Source organism: Fusarium sambucinum, chromosome III (genome assembly GCF_050947815.1).
Source record: "Fusarium sambucinum isolate potato_lamoka chromosome III, whole genome shotgun sequence".
Taxonomy (NCBI): Eukaryota; Fungi; Ascomycota; class Sordariomycetes; order Hypocreales; family Nectriaceae; genus Fusarium; species Fusarium sambucinum.
The window spans coordinates 626,429-639,141 of record NC_139292.1 but is presented as its reverse complement, the minus strand read 5'-3'; the positions used below and the strand labels follow the sequence as shown (position 1 = coordinate 639,141).

Sequence of the window (12,713 nt, the reverse complement as noted above, 5' to 3'; positions counted from 1 at the left end):
CCATAGCCGTACCATTAGCCTATCAGAAATTGATGAACAAATCGTAATAAACTCCAAACTGTATTAGCGCAATACTTGAATATAGTAGAGTTGGGTCATAGACATAGCATCTTACTTGCTCCACTCATGGCCAGGCTCCGAGGTCCATGGATTGTCTTGTCATAGCATTGGATTCGTCTCGTGAGGGCAATGGCAATCTAAAAGTGTGGTCCATTGTTCACCGATACTATTGCCGGGACTCATGAACGAGCCCATGACGTTGCTCTCAAGTCCGAGAACTATTAATATGGGAATCAAGTCAAAGCTATGGCCAACAAATCCATGTCTTTAATCTATAAAACCTAGATCAAATCTACAAAAGACAACTATCATGCAACCCATCGAACTACAACATTCAAACAACCGGCCAACTACACTTCCAACAAACCTCGAAACAAACATGAAAGTCTCAACCCTCGTTGGAGCGCTCGCCGCCGCTGCACAAGCAGTCAAAGTCCCCGCCACCGGCACTACCTCACTGAGACAAGAGGCGGCCAAGAAGAATATTCTCTTTGGTTCAGGCGCCATCAATCCAGCCTACCTCGACGACGCCCAGTTCAGAGCTGTCCTCTCCAAGCAGTTCAACAGTCTCTCCCCTGAGAATGAGCTGAAGTGGAACTTTTTCCATACGGCCAAAGATGAGTACGACTGGCACAAACTCGATCGTCTCGTCGAATTTGCCGAGGCCAATGACATGGTAGTCAAGGGTCATGGACTTCTCTCGACATGCTGCAACCCAGATTATGTCCTCGACATAACTAGCCCCGATGCCCTCCGTGCTGAAATTACCGAGCACTTTGAGGCTGTCATGCACCGATACAAGGGCAAGATGGACCGATGGGATGTCGTCTCTGAAGCCCTCAAGACAAACGGCAGTGGTTTAGCCCCAAACCACTTTTACGATACCCTCGGTCCTGACTGGGTCGAGGAGGCCTTTCGAATTGCTCGAGCGGCTGATCCAGACGCCAAGCTCTTCCTCAATGAGAATCTTGTTGAGTCAATGCCAAACAAGCGTCAAGAACTATACGATATGGTTGCCAAGCTCATTTCTAAGGGCGTTCCTATCGATGGAATTGCATTACAGACGCATGTCACCCTTGAGCCTTTGGTACCTGGTGTTATTCGGGATATGGTCAACTCTTACAAGGCTCTTGGTCTTGAGGTTTCTATTGCCGAATTGGATGTCCACACGTACAATGCAACTCAACAAGCCGAGATCTACGGTGACGTTATCAAGGAAGCTCTCGACGCAGGCATCACTGATATCAGTTTCTGGGGTTTTACGGATAAGCACTTGTACACCTGGCTCCCGGGCGCGAAGCCGTTGATGTTCAATGAGACTTATTATCCCAAGAGCGCTTTCTATTCGACTCACGATGCTCTCGCTAACTTTGTTCGATAAGACTGATTTTCGATTGGCGGATAACTATTCTGGCACCATTCAGTCTAACACGGCTGGCATTCCTTTTCACAAGTTTAGATCCGCGTTGATCGCGGACATTATATAGCAATATTGGGTTTTTTGTGGCGAAGTTGAGTAAAGAGAAGGAATATAGCATAGACATTTGGATTTGTGTTATTCAAGGACGTTAAACTTCAATCATAATTTCCACAGCATCTTCCCAATGCTCACTTTCAACGTCCTCATCCATAAACCAACAGTGACCTAGCATCTCATAGAAGTTCTGTTTTGATCCCGGTTCTCTGTTTTCACGAGCATTTATGATATCTATCGCTGTTCTTCCTTCGTTATCAACTTGACCGACAATTATTTCGGAGGCCAGTGGCACACACAATGCCATAGTATCAGCATCTGCGAACTCGGCGATGACGTGAAGGAGTGTTTGCCCATTTGGAAGGGGCACATGGATGTCAAATCCCTTTCTGATGAATAGATCAAGAAACCGATGCTTGTTTTCCTTGATACTACAAAGAAGAGGATCGACCGCCGGTGCACTTGGGGAACGGATTTCTGCCCCATGGGCTAATAGATGGACAGCAGCGTCGAAGTTGTCGGTAAGGGTAGTGAACCCAAGCGGTGTTCTTCCGTCCTTATCGGGGAAGTTCATATCCATGCCAGCATTAAGTAAATGCTCGACACCATCTCCTGGTGACCAGATGGCAGCATAGTGCAACGCGGTGTGATGGTACCCTGTACGATACGTTACACTCGACCCAGCCTCCAGAAGAAGCTTCACGCAGGTCGGGTTAGCAGACCTTGCGGCGAAGATGAGTGGATCTTTTTGGCAGTAGCTAGGAATAGATGGGTCAGCTCCCCGAGATAAGAGCAATCTCAGATCATCGGTTGATCCAAGCTCGGCTGCCAAACATAGCGCTGTTTGGCCCAGAGAGTCTCGAGCATTGATCATTTCAGTAGAAGTCATCTCCAACTCCTCCGAAATGGTTGTACTTTCAAGCTTGAGGACTGTCTTGTGAAGCTTGGTGAAATTCCGGCCCTCGATATCTTTGGTATGGTCGAATAGTTCTCGGAACGCTTTTTCATCTGCTGGGGAAAGTCTCCCAGACAAGATCTTACTCCATGCTTTGTCTGAGGGGCATGCACCCCAGATCTTACTTCTGATAAGAGGATTGGCACCAGCTTGGAGTAGAAACTTGATTGTTTCAATTTTTCTGTATGATATTGCGAACTAGCGAATATTAGCAACTTGCTTTGAGCCACACAAGATGACCTTACATCTAGGGCGGTGACTCCTGATGAACAGTGGACGTCATTGGGAGAAGCGCCACCACTGCTGAATAACTGTTTCAATTTCTCGATATTGCCGATTTTAGAATAGTAAAAAACGTTAGAGTCTTTTGCAACAAGTCGATGAACAGCAACTGTCATAGAAGGATCCGCCGCCGGCTTCAATAAGAGAGCTGCAGATATGAGCTTTGCGACGAACCATCGTGGGAACGTGTAAGTAACCTGAATTAGACTCGAGCAATGCTCTTTGCATCGAGGAACGTTGCACGGCTGACGAATATTTGGCCTGCCAGTATAACCGACAAACAAGCCACCGATTATGGAGTCAAGAAGCATGGGTGATCTGAAGAGCTTGATTCGATGACAAGAACAGGCGCACCTGACTTGGCTGGTCCCTGATATGGTCTTGGTCGTACTGATGGAAATCGCACTGACCATTGAGCTATTACAGGCTGACAACAAAAGGTCAGTACTCCGGGAACGGTCTACTTGGATTTCGGATTTCTCATCTGTTATGCAGGTGAGTAATGTTGTTTCTGGGCTCCGAGCCTTGTTGAGATTATGTGATCTGTAATCCGGTTGTTTGAGCAGGTCTTCTACTGATTTCAATCGATTCGATATCGCCAGTAATCCATCCGTGTGTGTAGCGAGGTTCATGTGCATTCCTTGTCGTTGAACTGCGAGTTGACTGACAACGGCATGTATGCCTTGAATATCAATTTGAACGCTTGCTAGCGAGACCCTAGGTTCATGTTAGTTTGCGGCGACGAAGCTTGTAGTCTCTGTACTCACGCCGATGATGCAGAAATATAGGTAACAAGTTGCATTCGCAAATCTTGCAATGCAGTACGAAACACATTGATCTTACGAGTAACAGCAAGACTTCGTAGATTTCTTTTTTGTCGAAAATCTTTCCATTTCTCAACACTTTCATTGATCTCAATCAACTTGGTGGTAATGGAATGTGCGATATGGTCAAGGCTTATGTTCTTGGCCAATGTCCTTTGTGAATGTGAAGACAAGAGTACTTGTTCCAAGACGACGGTTAGGTCAGTGACCTCGTTTGAAAGAGCACAAAGCTCCAGTGGTGCTCCGTACAGTTGCACTAGAAAGTTCAGCGCTGAATGTGTAGCAGTCGCAAGGGTCAAAGAAGACGCTATTATTGACAAGGGATCCATTTTGAATCTTAACTATGGTCGAAAGTAAATACAGTGGAGAATGACTTAAAAGAGGAAAAGCGTATTTTCTCCCGTCTTATACTAATTCCCAAGCCTGCGGCTCAATAATGTCAATGGTCTCATATGACTGTGGCCGTTTAGCTGAAACCAGGCAGAGAGTAAGCCCGCCTCAGAAGCACGGCGAGTGGTCTTCAATGGCTGCACTGCTTAAAAAAATGGCTTTATCTATTGGTTGTAGACTACTTGGTCAGACTCACGACGGCACGGTCTGTAGTGGCTTGATCAGGTGTGTGACAGTTTACGGCGAAGGGACTTGTTGACGTAGTGGTGGGCTGGCCAACAGGTACCCTCCTTGAAACGAGGCCACAGCGTGGCGAATATGTACTTTTTCACTGTCTGCAGCAGCGGCTAAATGACAGGTGATACACTTGACCTCGATGCAAGTGTGGTTTCCTCAGCACTCTCGCATATTGATGGCACAAACACGGTGTTTTACTGGACGATAAATATCCAATGAGAATTGAAATACGTCAGTGCGGCCTCCACATACGATAACAACGTTGCAGCTTTAGGGTTCAGAATCCACGACAACATGAGAACCTCGATCTAATAAGACATGTTACTAACTATTCCAAGACAAAACAGAAGACAATTATACTCGATGATAGAAACATTAATTGTTCATAAGTATCTACAATGACTACCTAGCTATGTCTAAAGTACTGGGTTACAATCCCTAACTTGGGACTTTTGACTGTGTAACCTCCTTTCTCATCTTCCTTTAGATCATAGTCTCAGATCGTAGCATAGTGGTCTTCAAAGGGCCTTCCATGCATCTTCGTCATCCCAGATTGGGAAAACAGGTTCCAGACGTTCAGGCATCTGATCCGGCCAATTCTGTTCAATGACCTTCATCAATCCGCTTTGGAATATCGCATACGCTGGTCCACCAAGATGGATTCCTATTTACGTTAGAATCAGTATGCATGTGAAAGTATCTGTAAGCCTTACCGTCAATGATCAACTTCCTGAACTCGGGGCTTTCTGGCTCGCTAGCCGATCCTGGGATAGGATTTCCTGGTTTCCAACCAACGGCAGCACTTATATCTTGAAATAAATCTAGATAAGGAACTTTGTGACTGCTCGAAAGCTCTCGAATCGCTTCCGCATAGGTACCAGTATGATCGTTTGTCCACTTCATATCCTCAAATTCTATTTCTTTGACTCTGGCTGCCATGAGTCTCTCCTCGACTGGTGGTGGAGTGACTAGAATAACTCGAGAGCAATTATCCTTGACTTGATTAATGATCTTGGCCATGTTGTCTTTGTATTGGTCGAGGGGCACATGGGGATTAGGTCCATTCTTGCGTTCTCCGTAACCTGCGTCGTTTGCCCCGAACAATACAACCTATATCCTGGTTCATCCATGTCCGTTGAAGGGGTTTCTTTTCTTACCATGATTTCTATTTCGGTGTGTGACGAACGGTCAGGAAGTATGTGTGGGAGTAATTTTAGTGCTTGGGACGTGTTGTAGCCACTGTAAATGGTTACCATCAGCGAAGTTGTCGTCACAAAAGAATCATTCTGTACCTGAACCCTCGATTGATGATGTCTCGCTTTCCTAAATATTCTTGTCGTGTGTCAACAATATTCATTACCCAGATCTGCGATAAAGTTCTTACCGTTTTGTAGCCAGGAAGTCATTGGTATCTTGTCCCCTTGCGCGATCGACTTTTCAATGATTGAATCGCCAAAAAGCACAATCTGGCCATAATTAAGTTTCTAGATTCGTCTGATTAGATCCACCATACATATACGATAGGAACAACTTACATTTGAGCCGCCTCGATACGAACGTCCATCCATTTTGCATTCAACAGTTGACCATTGAACAATCAAGCACCAAATCCAAAGCATTGCCTCTTGTATAAAAAGCATTTCGGCATTCGGTATCTTATTAGAACAAATAAATAAAGGGCCCACGAACGAGGCCAGTGACTAATTGATGTCTAGAGAAAGAATGACTACAGATAAACCAAGAAACAGAATCTGATTCTAATTCTGCCAATCTCAGGTGGGGTAGATACAATCTGTGGGATGATGAAAGAGAATGCCTTGAGTGTGAGACACCCCGCTTTCGTTCCTACTTGGGCGGGTGTATCACGGTATGTCGGTGTGCTCCAGCCTCCAGTTACTCACTGAACACATCCCTTGCATATAAACTAAAAGCCATCATCACAAACTTATTGTTAGTATAAACAAGCTGATCTATCTCTTATTAAGAGGCCAATATCTCTATAGAATTGTTTACAACTAGTTCAAAGCTGGAGTTGAGATTCATCTGCGTGGCCTGACATGTTAGCTTGACTATCTACCATTGAACTGATTCACAGGCTGGAAGCGTTGGTTGGTACACGGTGAGGCATTTCATCCCTGTATGCGAGCCTTGTGGCGTCCCCTTGAGTATCAGTTGGGACACCTCTCTCTTCGCCCGGTTTGTATGATGGATGCTGAGCTGCAGTCAGCCTATTACCAGGTTGTGCATATGCATATTGCTGCATAAGTGACAACCATCAATATTACCCCGCTTCTGATCATCATTGTTCTTTATTACTGATAATCACGATTTAAGCCGCATAGTTGTAGTATGGATTTACCCAATGTCTTACTTGGCTAGTTCAAGAGGAAATGCCCAGCACGATTCGTCGAAAAAGATTCACGGAATGCAAGGGCTTCGCTTACACCAAGGCAAGGCAGTCTTCGATTCAGTGCAAATCATATCATGCGAGGCTTCTAAGGGATGTCACACCTTGACGGTTTAGGCTTGCTGCAGGCTCAGAAATTACATTGCAATCACAAATGTGCCTCGTAGCCTAATATCGTTACACAGCATACTCTATCCCGCCACCAATTGTACCACAAGGCCTCCCTACGTTTCATCCGCGCGGCCTGTCTCACGCCACTTTACAGCCGCAACCTTTCACTGTCTAGGACTTTCACCGTTGACAATTTCTCAATGCTTAGCTCACTAACCACCACTCTCTGTTGCCCAGCCGCAAGTCTATGTCAGCAGCAAAGAGCCTTGTCTGTAAATTACAATACAAGACCAACAACTTGTTACGGGTTAGAGTATTATCTATTGTACCATCACCAAAGAGTACAACGAGAGAGATCATCTCAAATATCGCAGTTATCAATAAATTATCAACTTGACACTTGAGTACAATTTTGTACTGCAGCGATCAGAGCACCATTCCTACCGTTCCTCTTCTCAAGATTAGGTCTTGCATGTTTGAGACACTATGACAGATGTCAGTGGAGTATCTATTCAATTGAATCAAGAATCGCAGGATGGGGGTGAGCTTGTCTTAGTAACTGGGAACTTCCCCATCGACAACGCCGTACTTCAAGGTAACTCGATATTGATGTTTATTGAAACAATTGGAGAACTCAAAAGCTTACTGACAATTACTAGCTTTACCTGCTGGTGTCAAAGCCATTTCCACAGAGACTTACGGGTCCAGTGCTTGGACTTTCACGGGCAAGATAAACGCAAAGAAGGATGACGGATCCGATACATTCTTCTTCCTCAAGGTCAGCACGCCTTTTCAGTCCTACTCTTTCATATTCCCTTTGTTAACCATATCTAGACGGCCATCGGCGACGAGGGCTCTGTAATGCTCCGGGGCGAATTCGAATCGTCAAAGATCATACACACCATCAAACCTCACCTCATCCCGGAGCCGATAGCCTTTGGACAGTATGAGCAGGCAACATCCCCAACCTTCTTTTTCCTGTCCGAGTTCGTCGATATGGAAACAGAATCTGCGCCCGATCCAGATCAACTTGGAAGAAAGCTCGCCGAGCTTCACAAGGAAAGCCAAAAGACCACTGGAAAGTTTGGGTTCCATGTCCAAACTTGCGATGGACGAATGCCTCACAATGTAGATTGGCAAGACAACTGGCCTACATTCTTTGGTAATCTTCTCAAAGGCATCTACAAGATTGACGCTAAAGTAAATGGGCATTGGCCAGAGTTTGAGCGTGCTACTGATCAAATCATTAACAAGGTGGTTCCCCGTTTGCTTGGAGGACTTACGAATGACGGCAAACCGATCATGCCATGTATTCTTCATGGGGATCTCTGGGAGCCTAATATCGGCAAAAGAAAAAATACCGGTGAACTCATCCTTTTTGACGCCAGTTCATTTTGGGGGCATAATGAGATGGATCTAGGCTTGTGGAGAGCAAACTTCTGCCAACATCTACGACCAAATCTAGAAACGTACGTGGAAAGCTATCTGCGTCACTTTCCTGCTGCTGGTCCGGAGGAGGAGTTTTATGACAGGAACAGGCTTTATAGTCTGAAGGCAACTATCAACTACTCTGCTGGGCACCCTGGGTCCATTACCCGACATACGTAAGTTTCATCACTCTGTTCTATTAACAATGATTCTAACTATTGCTGCAGGGCGTATAACAACATGTGTTATCTCTGTGAGAAATATGCACCGATCGAGGGTATAGACAAGTACGATCCAGCGTTGGATCCCATCGTTAGCGGACTTGGCCTTTTGCCTGACTTTGAGAAAAAGGATTGAGTGAAATAGAAAGATGTCTTATTATCCCCTAACCCAGACTCTTCATTGTCTTGAATGTGATTTCATTATTACTGGCGCACATGTACAACCAGGCGTTTTTCAATGGCAGGTGGACTAGAGGCACTCACTGGGTCACAACAGCTTCCAAGACTGGATTTAGGGGCCCCGGTTGCTGCTAGTACCCTAGCTGGTGTGGTTGCTAAACGTATCATTAATATTGGATAATATTTACGTTCTAACGTATGGGCCATGGATATAAGAATATATATTTCCCAAGAAGACTAACACATTCCTTTAAAAATATTGATTCTCTCTATAATATAGATTACTAATAAAACTCTAGCATATCTTATATCTTATACAACACTTAGTTATCGGTAACATCCTTAGCCACCCCTGAGTTGCCACTTCCAGTCTGAAGAGCTTGAAGCTCTGCATCTGACTGACGTGGTGTGTTTGACAGAGGAATTCCCTTTATGGATACGTTAGCTGAAGGTCTCAAGGCCAACTGTCAGATGGTTTATAATACTTACTACCCAGGCTTCTTCAAAACCAGCAGAGCGTACGTACAACGGCCCAGAGATTTCTAAAGCGTCGACAACCATGTGCTGGATCTTTTTCCAAATTGTGTCTCCTTTCAGAACAGCCCATGACTTATCCTCCCAACTCTTCATAACCTCATGACATAGAGCAGTGGCCCTTGCCTGCTTGATTCCATGTCCATCGTCTCCGAAGTCTTGTAGTCGGTTACCAATTTCTTTTGTGGCGAACTATCAGTCGACATAAACTACCATCAAGTGACAACTGAAAGAACTTACCGCGAACAGAAGACGTCGATGGAATCTTGGGCTCGTAGGAGGCAATGGCTTTGACCGAGATTGGGGGACGTCCACGCGCAACATATTGTATTAGATCCATTCGAATCTTCCACTCCAATAGCCGTCGCTTGTCATCTCTAGTCATCCATTCGTTCTGTATGTTTTGCAGGTACATGACTGCAGAGTTCACGTGGTGCCTATGATAGTTAGTGTTTAATGACTTGAGCAACAAAACGATGAAAATACTGACATGAGAAAGAAATCATATTTGACATGATGAGGTGGGTGGATAGCAGCGCTTGATGCAACAACAACGACTGCTTGGAACATCTCAGCAGTACGTTCTTCCAATTCTGCATCCTCAACATGGACCTGTTGGAGTAGCGAAACCATAGCCTCTTGGGCCCTCTTCAAGATTCCATCTTCAATCTTGCTCTCATCTTGGAATCGCACAGTTCCGTCGAATCTTGAATCAGATTGGATTTGTTCGTAGATATCCAGCAGGGCTGGCATGGAAGGCGTAGGTCCGTTTGCCTTGGCACCAACCTCACTAGCCAACAGCAAAGCGTCTAGACTTTCAACGTCGTGGACACAAGTTTGTGCTAGCGCCTCAGCCACAATGGCAGGTTGCTCCCATTCCAAACCGTACATCAGTTGGATCAAGGGATGCAAGACTCCGGCATGAAAACGGAGCAGTAAGTCATTCGCAGAAGCGTTACCCTTGAGTAGGTATTCCTTTACCACCCACTCGTACCCATGGTCATCAATCTGCTTTTGGAAATAGGAGAGAAAGTCAGGGTAATGTTCCTCTTTGCCGAGATACTGAACAGAAGTCTGCCACGAGCCCAAAAGATCAGAAATCACAGATTCATTGCGAGGCTCAACTGATCGCTGAAGTTTGTGGCGCAGATCAAAAGCTTTCTGGATTTGGGCAGCATTGGCGCCAGTTCCATAGAGCGCAAGTATATGATGAAGCATCTAGAAGCACATTAGTGGAACACAACTAAATACCTTTCTAATGCTCACATGGTCGTGAAACCCTCTTTTGTTCAAAAAGACATGATGGAGCTAGGCAATTTGTTAGTGGTTCGGGTTGCATATAGTATTGTCCCGACGGTGTTATTCACTTACTGCGAGATCCTTCTCAAGCAACTCCGCCGTCTTCTGGGCAGCAAGGTCATCTTGTTCGATTCTCCAAAGTCCTGTATTATGAGGGGAGATTGAGATTTGTGTTGATGTAGCTTCAGTCGACATGGCGAAAGTAGTAAGGTCGTTGTTTGGTGGGCTGAAGCTTAATTGGTCTCCTTTGGATCAAAGGATTAATAAATATTGTACAGCTGGATATGAAAAGAGTAAAGAACATGGAAAAGTAAGAGAATGTTGAGGATTCTTATATGCAAGATCTCTACCCACTTGCTGGTATATTCCGTTAAACTCTCGCTCTAAATATCGTGACTTTAGCACGTCTGCCACTGGCTGGAGCAGCAACTCGATGGGAACTTTTTATAAGCTAATCCGAACTAAGTAGCATTTTTCGAGTATCACGTGTCAAGTGACGACAGTTTCTAAACCTAGCATCATTTTTGCATTAGTAATTACTCATACCTGGAATCAAAAAAAATTCATCTTTGGCTCCAACATGAGATGGCAACTCCTATGATGCTGAACTTATCCTGCATACCCACACACCGTACCCCTAATCAGGAAGGCTGTGATCACCATGGTCGGGGTCGCCGGTAAATCCAAAGCGTGCCACAATTGCAAGAAGCGCCGAGTCAAATGCGATCTCGGACAACCAGGATGCCTTCGTTGTGCTAAAGCTGGACTTACATGCAAAGGCTACTCGAGAAATGAGGTCATTTTTGTGAACCGAACATCGAGAAATCTCTCCACCACTGTTCAAGATGCCACTGGTACCAACAAGTTCTCAAACGACCGCGTTTCCCTCGAAGGAGATGTGAATGTGGTTAGTGAGTATCAAGCAATGTCACGTATGATCGAATCATCTTCCTATTCAACATCCATCTTTCGTCTCGCAGCCCTAACAATCTCCCAAGTTCTGTATCTGCCACAACTCAAAACCAACAACAGTCTTACAAGCCCGGATGTATCGGCTGTTTTGTGGTTTGAATCAATTTGCAAGCTCCAAGATCCGGACTTGCTACTTGATATATCGCTCTTGGCATTCTCCGCCGCCCAACTACATGCCACTGGTTATCACACCGTCAGCTTAGATAATGCAATTAGGATCTACAGCGACGGGCTGGTGAAGCTTTCTGTTGCACTGCAACAAGTTGACTACAAAACCCCAATCTATTTAATTGCGTCAATTATTAATCTTTCAACCTGCGAGCTTTTCTTGTGCCCATCGGATTCGGGGTGGCGCGCCCACACGCAAGGTATTGCGGAGATCCTTCGACTACACAACACCAATATGGACAGCATACATAGATCTCAGGACTGGTTGCGACTATGCGCCAGGGCAAGAATGGTTACGGTACTTACTGATTTGGTCAATTATCGTACGGGAAGCTTGACCCCACAGCAATGGCGGAACATCCTGACCAGTCATACCGAATCTGATGAGTTGGACGAAGTACTAGATATCGCACATCAGCTTCCAGGAGTTTTTGAGCTCGAGGGAACCCATGATCGGTTACTTGTGGAGATGGCTGCAGTGCTCGAACGAATGCGAAATCGGGAGAGACGTTTTCATCTGACAAGCCACCAACCTCTGTTCGTGTTTGTTCCTTCATCCATGCACAATCCAGCAGACGATGGATATACGTCTAAGCTTTTTCCAAATGTCCTTCAACTACAGTCTTTAAAGATTGCACGGTGCCTTCTCGTTCTATGGGGTGCAACAGTCCAGGCTCTTGACCTGATAATCAGTCAGTATCATGCAAACGACGAGTTCAGTCGAGTATGCGAATCGTACCACAAAATTTGGGACTTTTTTCGTCTCAGCGACTCCAAACACCAATCAACGCTGCAGCTCATCATTGCAGAGTCAAATAGATGCGCCTGGTTGATTTGCCGCTGTGTTGAGTATATGTACCGCGTTGAACTGGGGCTGGTTGGCCATCAGTCGATGATCTATGCAACGTGGGTTGTTACGAAACACTACTATCAGTTAAATATGTCACGGGAGCTAGCATGGTGTGAGAATATTTCTAAAATGTCGGGGCGTGGATCAATTGGCGGAGTCCAAGTAATGCAATTTAGCATTTAAGATGAATGTGTTATAGGTGGGAAGTCATTCATGGTAGATACGCTGCTGAAGCTGGCTAAAGCTACCGGGAATTATGAAGAGAATGTAAATATTTATCCATTTAAGCTAGCCTCTGCCTATGACTGCTGAGCCTTGAAG

General features: G+C 45.3%; 6 protein-coding genes across 6 annotated transcripts; 3 read left to right on the top strand and 3 right to left on the bottom strand.

Annotated features, from left to right (window-relative positions):
- Nucleotides 1–439: 439 nt before the first annotated feature.
- Nucleotides 440–1,441, top strand: FSST1_010404 (endo-1,4-beta-xylanase; the record flags this gene model as incomplete). Its single annotated transcript, XM_083233432.1, has 1 exon — nucleotides 440–1,441. The coding sequence occupies one exon, from the start codon at nucleotides 440–442 to the stop codon at nucleotides 1,439–1,441; it is 1,002 nt and encodes a 333-aa protein (XP_083080100.1).
- A 187-nt stretch (nucleotides 1,442–1,628) lies between these two features.
- On the bottom strand, nucleotides 1,629–3,924 carry FSST1_010403 (ankyrin repeat domain-containing protein; the record flags this gene model as incomplete). The annotated part of the gene is made up of 3 exons (XM_083233431.1): nucleotides 1,629–2,687; nucleotides 2,735–3,488; nucleotides 3,539–3,924. 3 exons carry the CDS (start codon nucleotides 3,922–3,924, stop codon nucleotides 1,629–1,631), a joined length of 2,199 nt encoding a protein of 732 aa, XP_083080099.1.
- Nucleotides 3,925–4,740: 816 nt separating this feature from the next.
- FSST1_010402 (SGNH/GDSL hydrolase family protein) lies at nucleotides 4,741–5,790 on the bottom strand (the record flags this gene model as incomplete). The annotated part of the gene is made up of 6 exons (XM_083233430.1): nucleotides 4,741–4,886; nucleotides 4,936–5,332; nucleotides 5,380–5,461; nucleotides 5,515–5,554; nucleotides 5,607–5,706; nucleotides 5,758–5,790. The coding sequence occupies 6 exons, from the start codon at nucleotides 5,788–5,790 to the stop codon at nucleotides 4,741–4,743; spliced, it is 798 nt and encodes a 265-aa protein (XP_083080098.1).
- Nucleotides 5,791–7,226: 1,436 nt separating this feature from the next.
- Nucleotides 7,227–8,525, top strand: FSST1_010401 (uncharacterized protein; the record flags this gene model as incomplete). The annotated part of the gene is made up of 4 exons (XM_083233429.1): nucleotides 7,227–7,335; nucleotides 7,400–7,518; nucleotides 7,575–8,344; nucleotides 8,396–8,525. 4 exons carry the CDS (start codon nucleotides 7,227–7,229, stop codon nucleotides 8,523–8,525), a joined length of 1,128 nt encoding a protein of 375 aa, XP_083080097.1.
- Nucleotides 8,526–8,892: 367 nt separating this feature from the next.
- FSST1_010400 (questin oxidase family protein) lies at nucleotides 8,893–10,597 on the bottom strand (the record flags this gene model as incomplete). The annotated part of the gene is made up of 6 exons (XM_083233427.1): nucleotides 8,893–9,033; nucleotides 9,092–9,261; nucleotides 9,317–9,540; nucleotides 9,594–10,321; nucleotides 10,370–10,411; nucleotides 10,475–10,597. 6 exons carry the CDS (start codon nucleotides 10,595–10,597, stop codon nucleotides 8,893–8,895), a joined length of 1,428 nt encoding a protein of 475 aa, XP_083080096.1.
- Nucleotides 10,598–11,063: 466 nt separating this feature from the next.
- Nucleotides 11,064–12,575, top strand: FSST1_010399 (Zn(II)2Cys6 transcription factor domain-containing protein; the record flags this gene model as incomplete). Its single annotated transcript, XM_083233426.1, has 1 exon — nucleotides 11,064–12,575. One exon carries the CDS (start codon nucleotides 11,064–11,066, stop codon nucleotides 12,573–12,575), a length of 1,512 nt encoding a protein of 503 aa, XP_083080095.1.
- Nucleotides 12,576–12,713: the final 138 nt, after the last annotated feature.